Here is a 26,128-nt window from a genome sequence, read left to right as displayed (position 1 = left end):
TAGCATGATGTCAGTTATCTTGATTTACATGAACACAAGACAGGGATGCCAAAATTTTCTGCTGAATCAGCTCCTCTACACTATGTATTTGGAAATTCTGTATTCAAGTGTGGGAACAGTTAGCAAAGAATTTCCCCCACAAACCATGAGGGGCGAGACAGAAGTGCTTACCTGCTCGATGATATTTGCTGGCCCTCAGGACCAGGCCAGACACCGGGCCCTCACTGAACACCACAGAGCCATCCTCCAACACCTCCTGCACCTCTAGGTCAAGGACCATCCCTGGGGTCATCTCAGCCAGCGTCTGGATCAACACAGAGTCTGCCAGAGACCCAAAGGAAATGGGGATTAACAGACAAACAATACTCACCATTCTTTTCCTTTGGAAATGTGCTGTTATAGAGAACAACAGAGCACTAGGAAGGTAAAAAGCACTGGAGGGTAGATACCCATGAACACTCCTATCGCAGGGAGAGAAACCTGTGCCTCTGCTAATCCTACCTGGCCATAATTTATGAAAATACCCAACAAATACCACAAACACACACTTCCCTTTGGTTTCTAATTTTCGTTGCTTCTGCTTGGAATCTACCCTCTCAAGCTTCGTATTCCCAAATCCCATCAAGATTTCAATAATCCTACCTGATGGTTCAAAACTTAGGAAGATCCAACAGAATAACCCCTCATAGACTTCTAGCAGGTCCCTGTTCCATTCTATCATCTACCAGGTATTTGCTGAATAAAAGAACAAGTGAAGAGGCGAATGGATTCACAACAAATACAAACCTGAGGTCATAGAACTAAAAGGAATTTTGATTTTGGTCTGGAAGAGAGTACAAGGGGGACCTCTGGAATGCTAGTAATGATCTTTATCCTGAATCTAGGTAGTAGTTAAACAAAGGCATTCGTTTCATAAACATTTACTAGACTGTACCCTAAATGATTTAGGCACTTTATACAGGTTATACTCCCATTAAAAAGTGTAGGTGCCTGGGTGGCACAGTCTGTTAAGTATCAGATTCTTAGTTTCGGCTCAGATTGTGATTTCAGGGTCGTGAGATCAAATTGAGCACAAAGCTTGTTTGAGACGCTCTCTCCTTCTGCCCCTCCCACTCGTGTGCTCTTTCTTTCTCTCTAAAATAAGTAAATAAATATATTTTTTAAAAAGTTTAATTTTTGTTTTTTAAAATTGCTTTTATCTGGGAAACCCAACAACTCATTGGAAGAGACACGTATGATTTACAACAGACACTCCCCACCCCTGACCCTCACCCTCCACCCCTATGTCCCCACCTCGGTTGCTCATGAGGCTGCGCACACCCTGCCGCTCTTCCAGGCACTGGCTCAGGAGGAGGAGGCTGGTGGTAGCCAGGTCCCCCAGACCGCAGTCTGACAGCCGTAGCGAGAGCAGCATGCGCTGCTTCTCCTCATCCACGTTGGTCACCTTTGCAACCACTGTCTGCCCCTCAACAAAGTGGTCACTTGTAGAAGTCACAAACTTGTCACTCATGATCTAACAAGTGGGCAGAAAATAAAGACAGTAAGTCTCTACCAAGGCAACTTAATTAATGCCCCCAGAAAAGGATGTGAGGGAGGAGTGGAGAGAGATGGAAGCCAGGAAGACCCCTCAGCCCTCTCTGAACACAGCTCTAATCCCCTTCCAGAAAACCATGAGGCCCTGGCTGTCCAACCCAGACTTCTAGAGGGCACCCACCCAAGGAGGCACATCATTGGCAAGCGAGAAGAACAAGCCATCCATGTCTCTAACCCTGGATGGTAACCCTCTGGCCTGTCCTATGCATATTTCCATAGGTTTCCCCTCTTCTCTCATTTTTAAACTTGTCCTGACAGGGGATGTAAATGACATCCACCCAGGAAATATGTCAGGGAAACAAAACTATGGAAGAAAAGAAGTATTTATAAATAAACTACAGGCCATTTGCTCACCCACCGCTTTACAATGACTTCGCTATGACATCCACTCAGGGAATATGTCAGGGAGACAAAATTATGGAAAGGAAGAAGTATTTATAAATAAACTACAGGCCATTTGCTCATCCACTGTCTTAACACTGACTTCGCTAAGAGTCCTCTCGACTCTGGGTCTGTTTAGTCAGCAGCATGAGGTGTTCAACTATGGGGTCATTAAGACTTTTTGCGTCTGAAAAGTTTATGAATTCGATGACATCGTGGTGGAGGGGATCCTTTCAAAGGTATTCCAGTACCGTGACACTTCAAAAACCCTAGGAGGTTGCAAAACTTTTACTCAGCTGCTCACCAAATTAACTTCCATGTCTATACATGCTGAGAGTGTAAGTTCACTAAAGTCTTCACAGTCTCTGCCTACCTACCCAACGCTGTACTGTGAAGTAAAGATGTCACTTCCTCCAGGACACATGGCTGGGCAAGAATCTCAGGCCCATTCTCCTCATGCAGACGCCTTTTTGCCTTGTCCCTGAAAATCTTGCAAGGGATTAAGATATCCTGCTCCTTCTCACCCTCAGGCTCCTAATATCTCTCCCCCAAGGCTCTCGTGCATAGAGCTGAACTTACAGCTTTAGGGGCCAGTCCACTGAGACCTGACGGGAACTGGACGAACACACCATAGTCCTTGATGCTCTTCACAAAACCGATGAGCAGCATCCCAGGATGGATTTCTGCGAAGTTCTTAGGATCTTGGCCACCCTCCACTGTGGAGACCAAAGCTGGCTTCCTACAAAGGAGCTAATGGCACTTCATCAAGGAACATTCCGAAAAGGGCAGATGAAATACTCATCTCTCCAATTCCTTTTTCTACTCTACATGCTCTGCTGCTACAAAGACACTCTAAGCGTGCAGACCAGCAGCATTAACATCACCTGGAACTTGTCAGAAATACAAATTCCTTTTTTTTTTTTTAAAGTTTTTTTTACGATTTTATTTATTTATTCATAGACACAGAGAGAAAGAGGCAGAGACACATAGGCAGAGGGAGAAGCAGGCTCCATGCAGGGAGCCCGATGTGGGACTCGATCCCGGGTCCCCAGGATCACACCCCAGGCTGCAGGCACCAAACCGCTGCACCACCGGGGCTGCCCAGAAATACAAATTCCTAAGCACTGTCCTATACCTACTGAATTACAAACTCTGGGGGTGGGGCCCAGCAAGCTGTGTGAATAAGGCCTCCAGGTGATTCTGACACACATTCAAGTTTAAGAACCAGTGTTTTTCCTTTCCTTATTAATTTATCTCCAGATTACTGAAGAGGACCAAAAAGGGACTGGCTCATCTTTGTGGTTTGGCAGTTGGACTGACCATGACAGGATCCTCCACAATCTTCACACTAATCCACCCTATCTCACCTCCTCTATCTTCACTCTAGTGAGATTTTATTTTACATTCTGTGACAAAAGAGGCAGTGTTCTCCTTCGAAGTATGCACACCAAGACCAAAGGGAATACTCTGAGCCCCCATGGGGGCCGGCAGGTGGTTGGGGGTGGGAGTAGGAAGAAGGACAGAGGCTACCTTATTAATTGTTTCAGCTCAAGGGGCAAGGACTGAGTGTCTGAGAAAGCAATATTCTGCTGGACCTGGCAGGCCACACTGCCTCTACTCCAACATCCTGGACTCCTACTCTGCCCTGACCAGCATCTGCTGATAGGACTTCAACCTCATTCCACCAGAGGAAGAGAGGGAAATAACAGGTCTGGTCTGATTTTATGGTGGTATTTCTAAAGTCAAATGACTGCCTCTTTCCCATGGAGTTTCCAATTAAGAGCAGAGCTGAACCTAGAGTCTTCCCCAAAGGGCCCGTAGCTCCCCAGATACCAGTAAAGGATACAACACGTCCCTCACTCTGGTTCAGACAAAGTACTCTGTGAAGGGTGTCGCCAGCCTGGAGCCAGTGATACAACAGAGGGCCATTGGCAACGTGGTCCGACAGATGAGGTGTGGGGAGGAAAGCAGGGATGTTATGGGGCAGGACAGACACTTCCAGCCCATCTTTGGTCTTCTCTAAAACCTTCACATCCACCAACTACTCAGGAAGAGAAAGACAAAAAAAATAGTATTTGTCTTGAGCAGACAGCAACCACATCTGGCTCAGGTGGAGATTAGAGGCATCAAGTTCCCACCCCAGGGATCATTGAGAGGTCAAGATCAGAGAAGTAGCTTTCTTCCACACCCCACACCACTGCCCTCAAAGACCCTGCAGGCATTCACACACCCTCCAGGACCCAACTGTGCGCTCACACTGCTCTTCTCCCAAGTCACTCCACCCACCAAGTCCCAGGGCAGAGGCAATCTTGCAGGCTGGTCCTAGAGACCAGAGAGGAATGAGGACAGTAGTACACTGCTGAAAAGCCATACAAGGATGGCGCTTTTTCCTAGACAGCTTCCATTTGCTCTGACACACCAAAAGAACCCTCTTTCAAGACCCTCAATTCTCTCTGGCCCCAGAATCTTATCTAGCTACCTTGATCTTTCCCTCCATGGGTCAGTGTCAGTGGCAACCTGCTTTCTACTGCATAAACTAAAATAGCTTGTTTGGAGAAGTCCAGGTACCTGTCCAACACTAATGGCTCTTCTTTTCTTCTGACTGTGTCCCGTATGCTCTTTCTTTGGATCACCCAACAGCTTGAAGGACAAAAGCATCCTCTCTTTGGACGGCTCACAGTTCAGCACTACAACCTTCACCACCTAGTGAGAAACCACATTTGCCTGGCTAACTCTTCCCAGCAGAGCGGTCAGGCCCTGGAGAGAGCTGCCCTGCACAAGTAGTGCAGAGGGAGATGTGCTAAGACCTGGGATTAGATCAGAAGGCAGTGGAAAGAAATGTACTGAAAGATACACAGAATTCCCTCAAGTCAGCCCTCTGGCTGAAAAGAAAACGTGAATAAATTTATGGTACAACACCAAATTTTAAAATATTATTTTTCCTAGATAGATTCAGACTGACTAGTTTTATGGCACTGCCACCTTGTGGTGACAGTAACCTCAGAACAATTCTGATGTGAGGGACACCAGTATGTTTGTTTTAGGGAAAGACTAATTTATTTCTTCCAGGTTATGGGCTCAGGCCTCTTAGTTTGCCAGCTTCTGCTGAACCCTCCTGAGGGTTTCTCTTGGCTCTGTTCCACATCTCCTTCACTTAGCTGGCTCAAGCCCACTGCCCTATGTGCTCCTTCCTTCTCCCTTGAAAAGTAGTCCCCTCACTACTCTTTTCAAGTCTATGTTCATAGGTATCACAAGGCTATGGGCCTGTCCAAGGAAAGGGTTACCTGGCCAGTGTAAAAGACCCTCTCTGGGTCAGGGACATACTCGGCACTGAGCTCATGCTTGGGCACCAGTCCCTGCACATCGTTGTAGAACTTCACAATGCACCCATAGTCCTTGACCCGGAGGATGAAGCCGTGCGTCTGCAGACCAGGCTTGGCATCAGCATAGCAGGTAATGGCAGGCAGTTTAGACTCAATCAGGGTTTTCTTCAGGGTCATCATCAGCTTTTTGGCTTCAGGATCACAAAGCAAAACCTAGGGGGAAAGATAATGGTTGTTATCAAGTCACCCATTGTCAAGAGAGCCACTGGACTGGCTTCTGCAACCTGTGAACCCGAAGGCCATGGCCACTTCCTAAGAATCTGTTATCTCTTGCCCTCTGAGAATACTCTCAGCTGTGGATCCTCCCCGTTCCCTGAGGAATGACCATCTGGGGAGTATCCACCTACTTCAAATGTACTTCCTCCTGCACGTTCCCTCCTGGGCCTGTGTAATCTTCACTGCCTCACTGCACCTCCACAGTCCTGTCAGTTACTTCAATAGTGCCTCTGCTCCCTCCCAGACCACATGCAACTTGCATAACAGAATGAAAAATGAGCCAATTTACCACCTCGGGACTGTTATATGTTAGCTATAAACTAAGACTGAGAGATCCAACCATCTCTCATCCCTCTCATCCATCTCCTTGAGGGTAGACAAGTTCCTTTATATCTAAACTTCCTGATTCCACTGCTATAAAATTATGCACCAATGGGTGGTCGATATCTTTTTTTACTCAATAATGAAATAAAATGAAAAGAAAATCACACACTGAGTGCCCACACACCAGGCCCTGTATTAAGCACTGTGTTTCACATTTATTTTTTTTAAATATTTTTTTAAAATTTATTTATTCATGAAACACAGAGAGAGAGAGGCAGAGACAAAGGCAGAGGGAGAAGCAGGCTCCACGCAGGGAGCCCGATGTGGGACTCGATCCCAGGACTTCAGGATCACGCCCTGGGCCGAAGGCAGGCGCTAAACCATTGAGCCACCCAGGGATCCCCCGTGTTTCACATTTAAATTTCACAACTCTGTGAAGCTTCTCTTGGGATTCAAAGCTTTATTATAAGCCACTCAAGGTTTGGCAGCTTGGTTTGGATATTTCTGTGCCTGATACAACCCTTGCTCCTCCTCAAATCCTTTATAGTTCAAGTGCCACCTCTGCCAGAAATGTAGAAGTCATTATTGTCATAGAGACCTGAATATGAAAACTGGTTCTGCCGTTTATTTATCAGCTGTGTGATTTGGGGCAAGCTATGTGACTTCACTTTCCTAAGCTTTAATTTCCCCACCTGTAAAATGAGGATAACAGTACTTTATGGGGTCATTTTAAGGATGAAATGACATAGTGCATGTCATGGGCCCAGGCACAAAATACATTTTACATGGTGGTTGCTATTAATATCAATTTTTTTTTTTGAACATGAGCAGAGGAAGAGGAAGAGCAAGAAGCAGACTCCTCATTGAGCAAGGAGCCCAATGTGGGACTAGATCCCAGGACTCTGAGATTATGACTTGAGCTGAAGGCAGATACTTAACCAACTCAGCTACCCAACTGCCCAGATATCATCAATGATTCTTGCTGGCCCAGCCCACCCTCACCTCTCCTTTGAGATATGATCATTGCATTTAACCTGAACCAAACCATGCAACAAAAGGTCACACAGTGACTTGCTCACTTCATGTATGAATATTTTAACTCTCAATCATATCATGCAACTCTAAAGGGCAGAGATCTGTTTTCTCTTCTCAATACCAGACATAGCACCAGAGATGTTATACGGTCATTTTGTGAAAAAAGGTAGAAACTTTATCTGAGAAGCACTGCTTTTTTCCCATCTGGCCTAAACCCCAATGAGACCCTTTAGGAGGCTCACCCGGCACTTGACCTCATCCCCAATGTGGTACTTCTTCTCTGGATTCTTTATCAGGATGTCAGCCAGGTGCATGGGAGGTATCAAGCCTCTGATTTGCTCACCCACCTTCACCAGCATCCCATATGGCTCTATGGTCAGCACTGTGCCCTAGGAAGTACAAAGAAAAGTAGTCATCATTCCTCAAGAATGGCTTTTTTCCTCTACCTCTTACAACAAAGTAGGTCATATCTCTCTTTTGAAACTTAGCTTCCCAAGCTAATTGCCTATTAGCCCAAATGTCATGGGGTAAAGCACACACCACACACACTGACTTGAATGCAATCTAGTTTGTTAACGGGTACCGTCACATCTTTTTGTGGGAGTATGTTCTACTTCACAAGCACATTCTCTGAAGGAGGGGACTATGTCTCCTAAGGAACAAACTCTACAAAAGAGATATGCTCAACTGGGGATTAAATGGTTGGACATGGGCAGCCCGGGCAGCTCAACGGTTTAGCACCACCTTTGGCCCAGGGTGTGATCCTGGAGACCTGGGATCGAGTCTCGTGTCGGGCTCCCTGCATGGAGCCTGCTTCTCCCTCTGCCTGTGTCTCTGCCTCTCTCTCTGTGTGTCTCTTAAATAAATAAAATCTTAAAATAATAAATAAAATAAAGTAAAATAAAATAAAATAAATTAAATTTAAAAAATAAAATAAAAAAAATAAAAATAAATAAAAAATAAATAAAAAAATAAAAAATAAAATAAAATAATAAAATAAAAATAAAAATAAAAATAAAAATAAAAATAAAAATAAACGGACAGGAGAGGCAACTGCAAGTGACTTCTTACTAACACCCCAGGAGTTCAATTACCACACAACTTCTTTTTTTTAATTAATTAATTTATGAGAGAGACAGAGAGGGGCACAGACACAGGCAGAGGGAGAAGCAGGCCCCCCGCAGAGAGCCCGATGTGGGACTCAATCCCACATCCTGGGAACATGCCCTGAACCGCAGGCAAACGCTCAACAGCTGAGTCAACCAGGCGTCCCACAACTAACTTTTGATCTCATCTAATAAACACCATCAAATCCCAAGATTTCTGACCTACTGCCTCTGGGTATTTGGGGGATGCTATTAAGACTTTATCTTGAAATGAATTACATTACCCAAGGGAAAAAAAAAGAAAGTCCAGTTAACAGGCAGAGGCAAGGAACCTGACTTTAAGTATGTTCACATGAGAACTAATGAGCTGACAGTTAACCCATGAACTAAAGAATGCCTAAAGATGAAAGAGTATCTAACGAGATGCTTGATTCTTACCTTTACTAATGCCCCAGGTTTGATGTCATGATATCTAAAGTACTGAGCTTCAATAATAGACCTAGAAAAAAAAGACAATACATTATTAAATAAGCTAGGGAAGAGGCTACCTAAAATTCAGGGCTAACAAAATCATGCTGGCAGGCAAGAAAACCCTCACCAAGTCAGGCCAGGAGAAAATGAACATGCATCTAGAGAGGAACACACTTCTACACCCCCACACATGTTGATGACAGACTTACGGCCTCAGAGAGAGCAACGCCATCTCATCCATTTGGCTGTAATCAATGATTCTACACTTGTGAATGTTCCCTGGTTTGTAGGCCTCAGCGTTGAAGACGTTCTTAGAATCGGAGAGATGGCTGAGCTACAAAGTACCAAGTGATTAATAGCAAGCCAGACACAGTAGATCTGAGGCAAGCAGATATGAAAGCACACTGACAAGACTCAACACATTTATCACCTCCCATAAAAACACTATTGATTTCCTGTTAAAATAATTCTCTAAAACACTGCTCTTTACCATCAAAGAATAAAAGGTCAGAGAAAAGTCTAGATCATGGGTCAGTAAACTACAGCTGACGAGTTAGGGCCTATTTTCACAAATAAACGTTTTACTGGAACGTGGCTATGCCTCTTCATGTACATACTCTCTATGGCTGTTTTCTGGTTACAACAACAGAGCCGAGTAGTCAGGACAGAGATCGTATGGCCCACAAACCTGAAATATTTACCATTTGGGCCTTTAAAAAACTTTGCCAAGCTCTGGTGTAGATCTTAACTCATTCTTGTACTACCATCGACCAAGTATCAAAGTCAAAGTACTCCTAAAGAATTCAAATACAAAAGACAGACACTGTTCTAACCCCTATGCAGAGTCTGCCACACTTGGGGATATTCAAAAATAGGAAACTAATACAAGGGATGGAGAAAACAGAAAAGGACCCATGTGTTCCCAAAGTCCTGCTAGTCGTAAGATCTTGATGAAACAAAAGTCTCCTCACCCGAGCATAGGCCAGTGCCCCATCCTTCAGCCTGAAGGTGGCCCCAGCCTTGCTGAAAAAGCTCTGCACGGGAACGTCATCCAGCACAGCTCCCAGGTGCTGGCAGGAGAGCCGGGTGAGTGAGCGCCCAGGCTGCAGGAAGACGGGGCGCAGGCTTAGCCGCACGGCCCTGGTCCGAGGATGGACACAGAGAACACAGGCTCTTACCTAGACAAGGGAAAGAGAATAATGAACAGGAGGAGGCATACAGGAGATAAGGCACCCAGAGCACACTTTCAGAGGTTTAGACTCCACATGTGCTGACCAGGTTATGGATGGAAGTCCTAGTATCAGCTTATGCAATCAAGGAGCATGTGGAAAATTCAAACGAAACGTCCCAGAGGAACTATGTGCAACTAAATCTGCTTACTCAAGGCCCGGAAAACATACTAGGTCCGCTCAACACTATGAGGCTAATAATGCATATGTACCAGAAGCCACGACTGGTGTTGCTGTATCAGAGGCTCATCTGAAAAACACCAGAAATAGCCTGCTCTGATTACAAGGTTACAGTATGTAAAATGTCTGCACTTTGTACACAAATATGATAATAAGGAGAAAAGGTTACTAGAAAAATGTTCACCAGAAAGTTAATATTATCACTAAGTGGTGGGAAAACCTGTTTAGATAAAAAATAGGTCTCTCTAGACTCTCGCAGCATATATTACTGTTAAAAAAAAAAAAAAAAAAAAGAAAAAAATTATTTTAGGATTCTTCTTAAAACTCTGAATAACAAAAAAAAAAAAAAAAAAAAAAAACTCTGAATAACATATATTGGGACTTTCTTCCTAAATACTCAAAATCACTACAGAAAATGTAGAAAAATCAGCCAGAGTTAATCATTATTAACACTTGACTGTATTATTTTCCAATATGTTTTTTAAAGATTTTATTTATTTATTCACAAGACACACAGAAAGAGAGGCAGACACCGACAGAGGGAGAAGCAGGCTTGGTGGGAACCCGATACAGGACTCGATCCCAGGACCCCAGGATCACCACTTGAGCCGAAGGCAGACACTCAGCCACTGAGACACCCAGACAGATGTCCCATAACCTTCCAATATTTTAACCAAATGCACAATTAAAAAACTTTTTAGGGGCACTTTGGTGGCTTAGTTCAGTAAGCATCTGCCTTCGGCTCAGGTCATGATCCCAGGGTCCAGGTATCAAGCCCCACATCAAGCTCCCTGCTCAGGAGGGAGTCTGCTTCTCCCTCTCCCTCTGTTCCTCCTCTGCTTGTGCTCTCACTCTCTCAAATGAATAAATAAAATCTTTAAAAAAAATAAATTTTAAAAATAACAAAATTTTTTCAGGCTGCCTAGGTTGCTCAGTTAGTTGAGTGTCTTGTCTCTTGATTCAGCTTAGGGTCATGATCTCAGGGTCATGAGATGACCCCTCATGGGCCTCCATACTCAGTGCAGAGTCTGCTTGCAATTCTTTCCCCCTCTCCTTCTACCCCTCCCCCAGCTCACACTCACATGTGCACACATTCTCTCCCTCTAAAAGAAATAAAATTTTTAAAAAAATAAATAAAATTTTTCCAACATTGGATTTATTTTATCCATAGCATTTTTAAGCCATGTTTTTTAATTTAAATGTATATTTTGTTCTTTTATGTTAAATATACTTCTTAAAACACTTTAACAGCAAAAGATTCATTACCCACCCACTCCCTGGATCAAACTATATAAAAGAGTAAGAAATACAAACTGCAAGTTGCCATCTTTTTCCGAGACTCCTTCTTTAATCTCAGTCCACAGAAATAACCACAGTAGCTTCCTGTGGTCCTTCCAAAATGCCTTTTATTCCCCTCACCGCCTCTAACATCTGCACACACGCAGCCCTAGGATCTGTTCATAGCTAACTGTAATACTGGACAGCTGTCTGGGATACAACTGGAATCAAGAAAACATTTCGAAAGAAAGAAAGAAAAGAAAAGAAAAGAAAAGAAAAGAAAAGAAAAGAAAAGAAAAGAAAGAAAGAAAGAAAGAAAGAAAGAGAAAAGAGAAAGAAAGAAAGAAAGAAAGAAAGAAAAAGAAAAGAAAAGAAAAGAAAAGAAAAGAAAAGAAAAGAAAAGAAAAGAAAAGAAAAGAAAAGAAAAATTTCTTACTGCTTGATTTGAGAAATATGTTCCAGCTTTCTTGGGATCTAGGTGCATGAAGTCGACCAGGCCAGTGAAGAATGTGAGGAAGTTTAGTGTAAGGCCAACTGGAGTTACCTAGAAATAAGTGGAACAAGAAGGAACCAAGAATGTGAGACACTGTTCATACAAATCCCTTACTGCCATATCTTCCACAACTGTGTGCCTCTCTCCTCTGCTGGCTAACCCTTATTAATTCTTTTTCCTGTAAAATTAAGTGGCAGGACATCTCCTGGCATTGGCTGTTTTATTATTATTATTATTATTATTATTATTATTATTATTATTATTAAAGTTCACCTTTCTGGCCTGAGGGGCATCAATCCTCACCCACCTTAAGATATCCCAAAGGGATGGAGGGTAATTTGCACAAGGATCCTTGGGGAACTACCAGCCTGACAATGTGGACAAATTGTTGCTGACTTGGTGATCTGCGTAGACTAAGAAGGCAAAAACCAAATGCTGGCAAAAGGGAGATACTGATCATGCTGATTTGCCCCACAGAGCCCCCTAAAAGCCAGGGAATTAGAGGTGCAAAGCACCTCAAAAGACGAATGAGGCAGATAACTGAAATCCAGAAAACAGAGTTAAATACCTAGGTCCTCTCCTCAAATTACAAGGTCTACACTTCTTCCACCTCCATGGAAAATGAGAGTTATTCTCTGGGAAATCTGTACCAGACTCAAAAGACAAGGAAGAGTAGAAACCCTGAAAATGCAGATTAAGAAAAATTCTGAATATCATATAGATATAGATATGAAGACATCCAGGCCCTCTCCCATCTAGCTCTCAGGCAGCCACGATTATACCCTCCTGAGGAGAGATTAATAGATCCCTTCTACAGAAATCTAATATGCCAGAGAAGACTTGTAACAATGACATTTGGAGCTGCTCAAAGTCTGCTAGCTCCTAATCTGGACAGTGAAGTCAGTCAGTCAACAAACCCACCCAACCAGGCACACAATGTTTTTTAGCACCTCGCTCATAAAATGGCAGTCAAAACAAAAATTCAGTACAGATTACAAAGTAAAAATCGACTCCCCCAAAAGGTAGTTATATAGACAAATACATGTACATACCAAAACAAAGGAGAGATGAAAAAATAAGAAATTAGGAAACTAAACTTTAGGTCCAACATTATCCAGAGTTTGAGAGAAAGAAGAGGAAACTATATATATATTTTTAAAAGTCTGATAAGGGGCTAGTATCCAAAATATATAAAGAAATCTTACAATGTAATAATAAAATCTAATTTTAAAGTGGACAAAGGACTTCTGAATAGATATTTCTCCAAAGAAGATATACAAATGGTCATAACCCAATCGGCATATGAAAAAATGCTCAACACTGCTAATTATTACAGAAACGTAAATCAAAATCCCAAGGCGACAGTACATCACACCCACAGGCTGGCTATAATAAAAAGCATAGTAACAAGTTTTTGTGAAAATGGGGAGAAATCGGAACCCTTAATTGCTTGTAGGAGTGTAAACCCATGCTGCCACTTTGGCTGTTCCTCTAAAAAGTTAGTTACCGTATAAACAATTCCATTCCTGAGTATATGCCTAAGAGAAATGAAATCTTATGTCCCCAGAAACTTATGCACAAATTTCACAGCAATATTACTCATAATAGCCCAGAATGGAAACCACCCAACTGCCCACTAACTGATAAATGTGTCACATCCACAATATGAAACAGTATTTAGCCATAAAAGGGAATGAAGTACTGATACACGCTACAACATGGATAAACCTTGAAAACATTAAGTGAAAGAAGCCAGACACAAAAGGCCACATATCGGGTGATTCCATTTATATGGAATATCCAGAATAGACAAATCTAGAGTCAAAAAGTAGAGCCAAGGGCTTGAGAGAGGGAGGGAGGGATGGAGAGTGACCACCAATGGGTACAGGGTTTCTTACTGGGGTGATGAAAATGTCCTGGAATCAAATAGTGGTAACAGCTTCACAGTTTTGTGAATACAATAAAAAAATCACTAATTTACACATTTTAAAAGGATGGATCCTCCTATATGTGAATTACATGTCAATTTGAAATAGAAAAAAAAAAACAGTAATACAAGAAATTTTTTCAGAAGTAAAAGATCTGCATTTCCGAATTATAAGACAAATAAATGAAGAGAGATCCACACCAAAACATATCATAAAATAAAAATAAAAGGGATAAAGATAAACTCTTGAACTCTTCCAAGAGTTCTTATTTTATAAGACAAATAAATGAAGAGAGATCCACACCAAAACATATCATAAAATAAAAATAAAAGGGATAAAGATAAACTCTTGAACTCTTCCAAGGGGCACCTGGGTGGCTCAGTCAGTTAAACATCTGACTCTTGATTTCAGCTTAGGTCATGATCTTGGGGTCGTGGGATTGAGCCCCACACCCAGTTCTGTGCCCAGGAGGGAATCTGCTGAAGATTCTCTTCGTCACTCTCTGCACCTCATCCTGCTCTTGCACTCACTCTTGCTATAACAAATATTTTTAAAAAAATTCTTAAAACTCAGGGGCACCTGGGTGGCTCAACGTCTGCCTTTAGACCCGGTGATGATCCAGAGTCTGGATTTCCTTCCTCCACCCTCCTAGCAGAGGTATATCAAATTTATGGTTAAATCATTATTCAGTCCTTAAATTACTATGATTATATAAATATTATGTACTGCTGAGGTAGGTAACATACTACAATGGTTTCTTGAACAGCTTTTTTCCCTGGAGTTGATAATCAGCTTTGTTTATATATATATATATATATATTTGATTTGATTTATTTGACAGAGAAAGAGAACGTAATTAGGCAGAGTGGCAGGCAGAGGGAGAGAGATAAGCCACTCCCCCGCTGAGTAGGGAGCCTGACTCTCGGCTTGATCCCAGCTTGATCCCGGGACTCTACTACTACTGAGCCACCTAGGCACCCCTGTTTTTGCCATTTGCTAAATTCTCTTCCTATCACTATTTCTTAATACATTCTATTTTTTTCCTCATACTATAATTTTCCATTAAGGTGTTCAAATCTTTAGATAACCTCTTACTTTTTTTTTTTTCTTTTAAACCACCTAGAGCCCTTTTTCCTGTTAATCCTCCTCCAGTCTAGACTGGCTACTATGGTAGGATTCCTGCAGAGCTGGTATTTTAGAATTTCCTTTCTCTGTCATCCTGGATCCTTCCCCCAATTTCTCTTATGTTGGAGTCTTCTTTGATTCCACATATTCCTCTTTTTTGGTTTACTCATTTTAGTATGGCACATTCTCCAGAAGCATCCTTGGTAAGGTACATATGGGAGGTTAATTTCCTGGCCTAGCATGTTAAGGATCCCCAAGACCACTCCCAGGTTCGCTGATGCACTAGAAGCTCTCAGTGGACTCAGCATATAGTGACACCTGTGACTGGTTTATTATAGTGAAAGGAAGCAAAGCAAAATCAGCAAAGGGAAAGGCACTTGGAGTACCGTTTCTAAGAATCCTTTCCTAGTGGATGCACAAACAATGCAACTGTCTGTTCAAGAAGCTCATGAGAGACTCTGTGCCCAAGGCTTTTTACTGGGGCTGGTAATGTAGGTACCCTCTGCCTGACATGTACCAAAATCCCACATTCCATATTGTTGACACAATTCAGGTACTGAGAGCCACTCGGTTCTGGGAATTATGGCAATCTTCCTATTTTCAGACACCAGCCAAATGGCCAAACTATTTGTATCAAAAGTGCCAACAGGCTTTCTTTTCTAAGGATCACATTCTGGGTCTTACCGTGTTACCTCTTTTCTGCCCATAAATTTGATATACCTCTGCTAGGAGGGTGGAGGAAGGAAAGGGAAAATTAGGAAAGCCAAATATTCATCTACCATGATAAGAAGTTAAAACTCAATGCCTAAAATTGATAAAACAAGATATCAACAGAAACTTATTACTTAGAAATACGGAGGTAAATTTCCAAAGATGAAAAAGTTAAAGATGGAGTTAGGAGAGAGAAAACAGTTCTTTGTTACGTCTTTTAATACTACTTGACTTTTTCAGGGTGCCTGGGTGGTAAAGTCAGTTAAGCATCTGACTCTTGGTTTCGGCTCAGGTCATGATCTCGGGGTCCTGGGATTGACCCCTACATTGGGCTCTGCACTCAAGCAGAGTATCTGAGATTCTCTTCTCTCTCTGCCCCTCCCCCCTCTCTAAAATAAATAAATAAAATCTTAAAGAAAAACACCAAAAAACTATTTGACCTTTTCAATCAGCACTCTCCAAAGGAAACATAAGCCACCCATAAATATAGGACTAAGTTCTTGAGCAGTCACATTTTAAAAACTACAAAGAAACAGGTGAAATTTATTTTAATAATAGTTCAATCCAATACATCCAAAATATTAATTCAACATATGGCACTGGCTATACCTTAAGTGTGACCAACAGTGACCAACATCTACCATTAGCACAATTTTAGACTGTGCACATGCAATACTTGAACAAAAATTATCTCTATCTTAGAATATAGTAATGACAATGAACGGCTTACCTTCTGTACCTGAGCTTTGACGACCAGTCCTGGTAGCAAGTTATTAAGGGTCCAGTTTTGCTCCTCAGTAGCAATGGCAGCAGAAACTTCAGAAGGAACAATAGACAGACCAACAACTCCTCCATTGCCTTTCACTTCTTCAATGATGCAGTTCAGGTACTGACCCACCTTCAGTTTCGCACCTGCAAGCCCCAGCCCCAGCCCCCAAAGGAAAAATACCTCCATGAGAAGGGCTCTTAACTTGAGCTCAAGCAATATCTGATAAGATCCACGGTCTATGTGCCCAGTTACCAAGTAATACTCATATTCGCAATCTCTCAGTGACCAACTACAAGAGGGGAATAAAGTGACCCTGACTGATCTGGAATCAACACCACTTTAAAATACGAAAATCTCAACAAGGCAGGAAGAGTGCTGGTTCAGAGGCCCTGGGGACCCAAATTTCAATGGAATCTTCTAGGTGAGAAAATGTGAAATTGGCTCTCTTTGCATGGTGGTTGGTTCAGCTGGCATCATGCGGTGGTGCTGTGGCAGCTCGGGGCGGTGCCCATTCTCCTACACCGAGGCCCTGCTGGGTGTTTGAAGATTTCCACGGCTGTTACCCTTGAATCAAGCTTGATTATTCTGGAAGCCTACCTGGGGCAGTGCCCTTTCACAGATAAGGTACTAATCAGATACTGAAGGGCTGAAGTTTGTAATTCACCCTCTTGGATCAATGCTGTTGAGATGTCTGTACCCTCGGAATGGCTCCTGCCACTCGAACCTGCAGGCTGTGAAGAGTCACGTCCTTTTTCCTTGGCTACTATGGGTTTTGTTCATGTAGAGGATACCTCCTATCTGGTTGGTGTTGGGCAGATCCTAGAAACTTCCATCTAATTTCCCTGCATTAACCTATGTAAGCAGCTGTCAACTTACTGGAGGAAAGAAACTGCCCAGAAATTTTGAGATGCTTAAATACTTTCAGACCAATTAGACTTATTTAACATGAATACTTATTTTTATTAAAACGATTCCAATAAAATATTTTATTTAATTTTTTCTTTTTTTTTTCAATAAAATATTTTAAAATAAGTTTGGTCTCCATAAAAATAAGGTGGTACCAAAAGATTTGCGGAAGTAAAAGGTAACCTATATGTGAATGAGCATCACAGTTGACATCTAGCTATATACCTCTTTACAGCTTTATAGAAAAAGCTAAAATGAGGTTGACCTTAAAATTAAGGATTTTAGGTGGTATACCACAGGATTTTAATGAATTAGATGTTAAGTAATGAAAATTTTTAGGGTGTAGAAATACTAACACTGAGGGTGGGGACGCCTGGGTGGCTCAGTGGTTGAGCGTCTGCCTTCGCCTCCAGGTGTGATCCTGGAGTCCCGGGATCAAGTCCCGTATTAGGCTCCTTGCATAGAGCCGGATTCTCCTGTCTCTGCCTCTCTTGTCTCTCATGAATAAATAAAAAAATCTTAAAATTTCCCAGTTCCTGGGATGGGTGCATTTAGGTTTCTAGTCATATACTCTCTATCTATACCAGGGGTGATTCCCTGACATTTGCACCTATCTGAAGTTGTGTTATAGAATTTTAAAAGATTTAAGCATGTAAAGCAATGCATAGCATATTCTATAAGGTTGTGCCGGTTTATGATCAGTGATCTCATGGTATCACGTGTTTCCCTGTATCCTCCTGACTTCAAGTGGTGGTAACAATTTGGGCACCAGTTTGGGGCTATTAACTCCTCTTTTATTTTTGTTTTGAGTCCCATACTGGGCTCCCGTTAGGGAGCCTGCTCCTCCCTCTGCCTGTCTCTGCCTCTCTCTGTTTCTCATGAATAAATAAAAACACTTTTAAAATTAAAAAAAAAATGTGAAATTGGTCCATTGGATCTCAGACCCTGTGACTCATTGGTCTTTCATACATATTCCCTTTCATATTTCCTCTATCAGCCAGAATTGATGCTGATTTTAGCAAAGCTAAACAGCCCCTGAGGTCATCATTCTGTCATTTTACTCAGCAAGTGGTATTTAAACATGCACCACCTCAGTACCATGTACTGGCCCTTTTCTTCCCCCTCACCTTTGTTCTTCTGTCGGATATACTCCTGGGCTTTCTGTAATGGCAGAAAGGCTCTGGCCCCACTAACACCAATGTCCACTAGGTAGCCATGGTCTTCCAAGCTGGACACAGTGCCTGTGAGCAGCTGGAGGAAGACAAAACATTCCCAAGTTCAAAAGCCGAAGGTAATGGGACACACAACAGAAAATCCACTACCAAACATGAATGTTCCCACCATCAATCTTAACATGTCATCCCATAATCCTCCCCCCAGCACTCCTCCCAACAACTTCAGTCCCACTAGAGGATAGAAATGAGAAAGACATCAACCTAATTCTCCCAGGGCTTGAGGGATCTTACGGTTTCCAGACAGTGAAAAGTGTTACACACACACAGTTGAATGGAATGACAAAGAGGGGTTTCTCCCCAGGAGAATTTTCAAAAGATAGGGAAGACTATTGTTACACAAAAAGGAGTAAATCAGATGGCCCTGCAATGTCAATCCCAGAACCGTGACTAATCCAGAACTAGTCTTCTGGCTGTCACCACATCTTTTCTAAGAGCATCCAAGACTTCAAAAAAGAAAAAAAACCTTGCCAACCTCCTTTACATTTCATGGGAAGCGGTATGGAATTCAAATCTGGCTCTTACTTACTAATTTGGTCTTTGACAAGTCATAAACCTTTCTGAGTCTATTTTCTCAAATGTGTAAGAGGAACACCTATATATCCACCTCACAGGGTTGCTGTAAGAATTTCTTCAGATGAAATGTCTAAAACAGCACCTGCCAAACACCAGGCTCTTGACACTTGTCAATTTCCTGCACCTTGGCTTACTTTTATTCCCCTTTCTAGCCAGCTTTCAGGGCCTGTCCCAAACTGATTGCTTCTAACTAAAAGTTAGAAGTTCATATTGATCTTAATTATAAGAGCACTGTTATTTGAATCGTTTATACCTGTTGGAAGTTGAGACTGGGAGCTAGAAACTAATTCCTCCTGAATCTCTCTAGGGACTGGGAGACACATTAGTAAGCTGCCCATCAGTGCAGATGACAGATTATTTGTCCTATCTACCCTGTCTCTGTGATCAGAGAGCAGCCCTCAAGCATTCCCCACAGATGCCAGGCAGCCTCTGAAAAAGACTTAACCTGTGGAGGACAAGTAAGCCACTTTGAAGAATTCTTTATCCCTGCTATGCCTCATTGAAGGCTTGTTTTTTTTTTTTTTTCTTTTTTTGCCACCAGTGAACCATCCCTTTCTCCCCTCCAAGGTAATGTGATTAGGCTCAAGTCTTCAATTTCCTATAGGTACCCAAGCATCCAGGAGACCCCTCCCCGCCCCAAGAAAAGACTCCCCGCCCCAAGAAAAGTGTAGCTATGAAGCTGGGTACTCCCCCAGGAGGCAGGGCAGGGACATTGTTCACTCCTTTTTCTTTGATCCCATACATACCATGCCAGGCTTCAGGGCCTCAGCACTTAGCACTTCGTTGACATTTTTGGGGTTCAGAGATAGCTTGACACTCTTTTTGCCCCTCTCTGTGATGCCCACACTGCTCACCACACATCTCACTAGCATCCCAGGTGAGAAGAGTTCAGACAAGCAGACCAGGTCCTACATAATACAAACGAGAAAGATCCAAAACATACTCCTCCTCTGAACCAGGATACCATTGCTCAACTCTTGCTGAGTGGTTTCTCATCCTCAGACCACAAAGAACCCGCAAGGCAGACAAAGTGAGTAACTGCCCACCAAAGAAAGAGGGATCTGTCACTAAGTCACAGTCTTCAGTTTCAGTAGAAGGGCTTCAAATATCTCCACAGAACAGGCAGATGTAAATGACTTGTCAAGAGTTGTCTGTATTCGTTGTCTTCAGTTCTTCACCTTTTGCTCACCCTTCCACTCACTATACCTGTGCTCCACCCCTCACCTACCACTTTATCTCCCAATAAAATCATCAGTGACCTTCATGTCACTAAATCCAATAATCCCTGTCACTGTCCCTCTTATATGTGACCATTAAAAAGCATTTAACACTGATTGTGGCACCTGGGTGGCTCGGTCGTTTGAGCATCTGATTCTCTTTCAGCTTAGGTCTCAGGGTTGTGGCACTGAGAGTCTGCTTGGGATTGTCTCCCTCTCCCTCTTACCCTCCCTGCTGCGCACATGTGTGTGCACGCTCTAACATAATATAGTATGGTATAGTATGATATGATATGATATGATATAATATAATATAATATAATATAATATAATATAATATAATATAAAATAATCTTAAAAAAACCTTGAGGGTCAGTCTCTCAGTCTCTTCTCACTCTATTCAGTCCTTCTAGGCATATTTTTTCCCCTCTTAGTTTCAACTGCCCCCTATGCGGAGCAGCCTCACACATGTACATTTCTAGCCCAGACTACTCTGAACTCTGGAATCATCTATCTACTGGATGTCTCAACCATTTCTCAAATTCGACACTGCACAAAATAAAATTGTGATTGTCTCTCCCAATCCAGTTCTCTCTGAGTTTCTCCCTCAGGATGGCAAGGCTGACCATCACATCACTTATAACAGAAGCCTAAAACTCATCCCCCCATCAAATCCATCAGCACTGACTTTACCTCCTCAGTCCTCAGTAAACCCTAAATGCAGCCTGCTGTCCATCCCAGAGCTAGACTACTACAATAACTCCCTCACTGGTCTCTAAGCAACAACACATACATCTTCAATCTATTGTCTATGCTGTCTACATGTCACCCACCCTCATGAGGACACTTCAAGGGCTTCCCATTGGTTCTAGAATTAAAAACCAATCTTTAACATGGTCTGGACTCCACCCAGCTCTCTTGCCCCATCCCACACCACTCTCCCTTGCTCTCTCAGCTCCATATTGTGCTCCTTCTGCCTGAACTCCCTTCCTTCTTTACCTGGTACACCCTCATCCTACAGATCTCAGCTTAAGCATCCCTTCCCCAGGGAAGTCTTCCAGGCTCCCTGAGCTAAGTCAAAATCCCCTTATTTAAAAAAGAAAAAAGGGACATCTCGGTGGCTCAGTGGTTGGGCATCTGCCTTTGGCTCAGGTCGTGATCCCAGGTCCTAGGACTGAGTCCATCGGGCTCCGCACAGGGAGCCTGCTTCTTTCTCTGCCTGTGTCTCTGCCTCTCTCTCTTTACCTCTCTCACAAATAAATAAAATCTTAAAAAAAAAAAAAAAAAAAAAAACGCTACAAACTCTTGTAACACCTTGTATCTTGACTTCTTTGCAGTTAGCAAGGTTGTAATTTTACATCCACTTGAATACCATTTAGTTTCAGTTACAGACTATGTTCAGGCTTCCCTTACCTTCAGAGGTTCTTCTTGAGCTACCTGCTCATTCAGCTGCTCGGTATAGGCATCACAGATTTCTGTTGCTTGCACAAAGCCCTGGAGGCCATTGGGCAGACTGATAACCAGTTCTAGTTCATGTACCTCCTTCACACAACCCAAAATCCGTATCCCCTCACGCAGGGACTAAAAGGGAAAAAGTGAAATGTGTATGACAGGGAAAAGAACAATGATTGAAGATGTTAGGGGGTCTGGCTTTTAGTCCCAACTCTGACATATAAAAGGTACAGGAAATACATGTGTGTATTATGTCAGTATACTTATCAGATAGCTGACTGAGCACCATAAAACAGCATGAGGCTACAGAGGGCACTTTTGTCTTTTGCTTTACTCCAAAGACCCCAAACTCAAAATGAAGGAAACAGGCCAGTGGAGTCGATGGCAGTCTGGAGTGTGCATGCCAGGCCTAAACAGGACAACCACTACTCAGCTCTATGTGACTAAACATGAGGGAATGCAAGTTTGTGCTGTCAGCACTCTCAAATTTTTACAAGATGCCAGAAATCACATTTTTCTGGGAAATTTTTTCTAATGTTGGCACAAAGTTAAATAATTATTTTTCTATGTATCATATAAGACAAAATACTTCTGCAGGCTGAATCTGAATCTTTTCCTTAGGAATCATTTGGCTTTTTTTTTTTTCTTTTTTATAACATATATCCAAGTTATAATCTAAAAATGTAAACAACATTAAAAGACCACTTCACTTCTCCAAGAGAATTTCCATAACTATGAAATGGAAGAGTAGAAGTAGAAAGGTTTAAAGTTATTGCTGGTTCTAACCTATGAATCTACTAAAACACAAGTTTCATGAAGACACAAGCACAATGAGGGACTCAGCAGCTAAAAGAAAAACAACACATGATCCCAGGCACTGGTTAATAATCGAAGGCAATAATGCTCAGTTCTGAGCACTAACTGAAAAATCTCCACAGAGGTGTGCACACAAACATACGTGCATACATACAAAAAGAATCAAGGAAAAAAATAGAGAAGAACATATATAAACTTAAGTGACCCAGGTAGTTTGTTTAGAACAAAAATCAAACTGTAACAAACCTCAACACTAAGGACTTCAAACTTATCTCTTACAGACTTGCTGCTTTCTCTCTTCTCGATTTTCAACTTTTTTGTTTTTGCTGGCCCTTTCTGGCTCTTTTTCCTTTTGGTGGATTCCTCTTCAGTAGAAATCTACAAAGGGGGGAATAAAAGATCCAAAAGAATAAAGAGAAACAATTCAGTGCTTTCTCTCCAATTTCAGGGCACCTGTCACCTTGCCTTGTTACTCCTATACTGTACCTCACTCCCAGTATTCCTGTTAATTCCTGTTCCAATCCCATTCTGTCACCAATATTCCCTTTGCCCAAGGTGGGAGCCTTCTTCATATTCTCAAAAGCCTCTTCTCTCCTATGTTCTTCCTCCTTTGCCTGGGATGAACACTGAGATCCCCACTATGAGAAGCAATTTGGAAGAGTTTGTAAAAATGGGATGGTGGAGACACGGAGACCTGAGTTAAACTCCCAACTCTGCCATAACAAGCTATACGGTTTCAGTTAAAAAGGTAACCTCTCTCAGCCTCAGTTTCTCATCATGGAATGATGTTCTCTACTCCACTGTAGTTGGAGAGATCACATAAAATACACATAAGGTCATAAATCAAATGATAGTTCCCTGCCCTCTAGCATTTAGAGCAATACCTACTCTAGGTCAAGATGGTGAATTTCAGTGCAAATTCTAAATTATTGTATTATTATATTATTAATATACCCGGCAAGGATCCCATTTAAAAATCAACCACAAGTGCTTTTTCTCCTTTATTTTTAATTAATTTTTTTTTTTTTAAATTTTTATTTATTTATGATAGTCACAGAGAGAGAGAGAGAGAGGCAGAGACACAGGCGGAGGGAGAAGCAGGCTCCATGCACCGGGAGCCCGATGTAGGATTCGATCCCGGGTCTCCAGGATCGCGCCCTGGGCCAAAGGCAGGCGCCAAACCGCTGCGCCACCCAGGGATCCCCTAATTAATTGAAATATATTTAACACTCAATGTTACATTAGTTTCAGGTACACAGCATAGTGATTTGATGACCCTACATATTATTATATTATCCTATGATCCCACAAGGGGGTAGCCAACAACTATCACCATACAATTCTATTATAATACCACTGAGTGTAGTCCCCATGTTGTACCATTCATGACTTACTCTACAACTTTTCTCTCCATCTTTAACCAACATGGCACAAAGTTCTTGCAGCAGTGCTGCAAGCTCAAGTACTAAATGCCTTGCTTCAAAAAATACAGCTTCATGATGGTACAGACTCTCTAACAAGTTCAACTTACAAAAGTAGACTTCAAAAAGAAACAAATACAGAAAGTACCATTCTCAAGGTTCATTCTTCACAAGGATATAGAAAGTGTAAAATGAGTCTTACAAGCATATCACTTACATCAAATAAGTTGTCTTGTTCAACTGACTGCTGGAAAGCTTTCTCTAATTTGTGGGTCTTTCTCGTACCCCCTCGGGGGAAGCTTTCTTCCATGGCTGCCGTATTTGAGTCACCTAAAAACAATGTAAAGAGTATCAATGTGCTATAGCCTTGGTGTGAAATTTCCTAAAGGTTGTGATCAGCGGGCAAGAGATAAAACCTTCTAGCGCCAATGTGCTAGGTAATATTCAGGACTAAGAAATCAGGCTTGATGCTAGACCTCAAATAACCCAAATTTCATCTTTCCAAAGATCCCTGCTTCAAAACCACAAATCCATACATTTTCCTCCAGGAAAAGAAATTATAGATCCAACATAGTAAATATCACATTATAGCCACAGTTAAGTCAGAGATACACAAGTTAATATATAACTTCCTATCTTCAAAGAATATGCACAATTTTGGGGGGCCTGGGTGTTTCAGTCAAGTAAACATCTGAATCCTGATCTCAGGGTCGTGAGCTCAAGCCCTACATTGGGCTCCTCATCAGACATGGAGCCTCCTTTAAAAAAAAAAAAAAATTAAAAGAACATGCACAATTTTAAGAAAATAAAACAATTATGAAAATAATTTAAAATACCAATCGGCGCACCTGGCTAGCTAGGTCAGAAGAGCATGCAGCCCTTGATCTCAGGGTCATAAGTTCAAGCCCCACATTGGGTGTAGAAATTACTAAAAATAAATAAATAGATAAAACACAAATCAGATTATAGACAAAGAAATATGAAATGATGTGGCTTCAGTAAAGAAGGCAAGCTTCTTAAAGACATCTTTGAGCTGTTAAAAGATGGAAAAGAGGGACGCCTGGGTGGCTCAGTGGTTGAGCATCTGCTTTTGGTTCAGGGCGTGATCCCAGGATCCTGGGATCAAGTCCCTCATCAGGCTCCCTGCAGGGAGCCTGCTTCTCCCTCAGCCTATGTCTCTGCCTCTCTCTCTGTGTGTGTCTCTCATGAATAAATAAGTAAAATCTTAAAAAAAAAAAAAAAGGAAATGATTTTGACAGGCGAAAAAGGAAAAAGAGAAGGAATGTGAGAAATGTGAGACTAGGCATAGAAACAGTTAAAGCCAAATACTTCCATAATCACCAGTAATTTCTCAAAAAACTGCACAAGAAGTTGCTGTTTCCTTTCTTTGATGAATTGTTTAGACCACAGGGGGAATAAAGCATAATAATCAATTTAATAATCTTAAATCGGAGAAGACAGGTGGGCTTTTTTGTGAAAGATTTCAAGCTACATTATGAGTAGTCTGATGTTTACTTTGACAAGTCAGAGCCCTAAGTAGGGGAAGAAACAGAACAGCAACCAAGAAAAATATACTGCAGGCTACAGACAGGAAGAGAAACAGGGCTGAAGGAAAGTGAACAGAGTAGAAGTCAACTGCAGTGCAGCAAAGAGAAACCATACGAAAGAGGACAGGTCTAAACGATAGTTTTGAGAGACACTTGGAATAAGGATCTAGAAAGGCTTTCGACTACAGTGGAGGTGAAGACCCAGTGGAAGCCTTGGATTTGGCATCAGCAAGAGGTGGGTGCACGCTTCGGAGAAACAGGAAAGAGCGGAATTTGACCCTAAATGTCAGTTCAGACAAGGAGAAACTGAAGTTTCAAAAAGGCGATCCAGAGACAGAGAAGAAACATAAGGAACTTCCCAAGGATAGAGCCTGATACTACAGAGGTCAGCATCTGAGCCGGTCCGAGATGGCCGAGCCACTCACGCAGCAGCGGAGGTGCGTGGCAGGGACCCAGAGGACCTAGCCCTGGAACAGACCTGGAAGCCACGAGCTCTCCTTCCTTCTCGCCCCTTTTCTCACTCACCAGCCCCGTGACACCAGCACTTCTACTTCAGAGCCCGTATAGCATTAGAGTCTCACACGAGGAGAGCACATCCGCGGGACAACCCCGCTATTCCGGAAGCGTGGGCGGGCCCATCACCCTACTTCCGCTACCACGCTGAGTCCTACTGGTCGGGGGGAAGGTGGGGGGCGGGAAATTTAGGGACAGGAAGCGGAAGGGCGGGACTTCGAGCCGT

General features: G+C 42.3%; 1 protein-coding gene across 2 annotated transcripts in view; it reads right to left on the bottom strand.

Annotated features, from left to right (window-relative positions):
- PDCD11 (programmed cell death 11) overlaps positions 1-26,103 on the bottom strand; it is a 44,917-nt gene extending 18,814 nt beyond the window's left edge. Inside the window, exons 1-18 of one of the 2 annotated variants that reach the window (XM_025993116.2) lie at positions 25,915-26,103; positions 24,060-24,172; positions 22,668-22,799; positions 21,567-21,734; positions 19,683-19,844; positions 18,256-18,379; positions 16,184-16,365; positions 11,633-11,740; positions 9,481-9,687; positions 8,719-8,843; positions 8,477-8,537; positions 7,175-7,321; positions 5,259-5,510; positions 4,543-4,677; positions 3,821-4,015; positions 2,554-2,724; positions 1,294-1,513; positions 172-321 (exon numbers count right to left, since the gene is read on the bottom strand). In XM_025993116.2, coding sequence (XP_025848901.1) covers positions 172-321; positions 1,294-1,513; positions 2,554-2,724; positions 3,821-4,015; positions 4,543-4,677; positions 5,259-5,510; positions 7,175-7,321; positions 8,477-8,537; positions 8,719-8,843; positions 9,481-9,687; positions 11,633-11,740; positions 16,184-16,365; positions 18,256-18,379; positions 19,683-19,844; positions 21,567-21,734; positions 22,668-22,799; positions 24,060-24,152 — 2,632 coding nt within the window. In that variant the 5' untranslated portion in view covers positions 24,153-24,172; positions 25,915-26,103. Of the gene's footprint in view, positions 1-171; positions 322-1,293; positions 1,514-2,553; positions 2,725-3,820; positions 4,016-4,542; positions 4,678-5,258; positions 5,511-7,174; positions 7,322-8,476; positions 8,538-8,718; positions 8,844-9,480; positions 9,688-11,632; positions 11,741-16,183; positions 16,366-18,255; positions 18,380-19,682; positions 19,845-21,566; positions 21,735-22,667; positions 22,800-24,059; positions 24,173-25,867 lie in introns of both variants that reach the window. The other variant, XM_072739896.1, reaches the window with a different exon arrangement.
- Positions 26,104-26,128: the final 25 nt, after the last annotated feature.

This window comes from Vulpes vulpes, chromosome 15 (genome assembly GCF_048418805.1).
Source record: "Vulpes vulpes isolate BD-2025 chromosome 15, VulVul3, whole genome shotgun sequence".
NCBI classification, from domain to species: domain Eukaryota; kingdom Metazoa; phylum Chordata; class Mammalia; order Carnivora; family Canidae; genus Vulpes; species Vulpes vulpes.
Note: the sequence above shows the minus strand (reverse complement) of the source record. Positions and strands in the feature narration are given on the sequence as shown.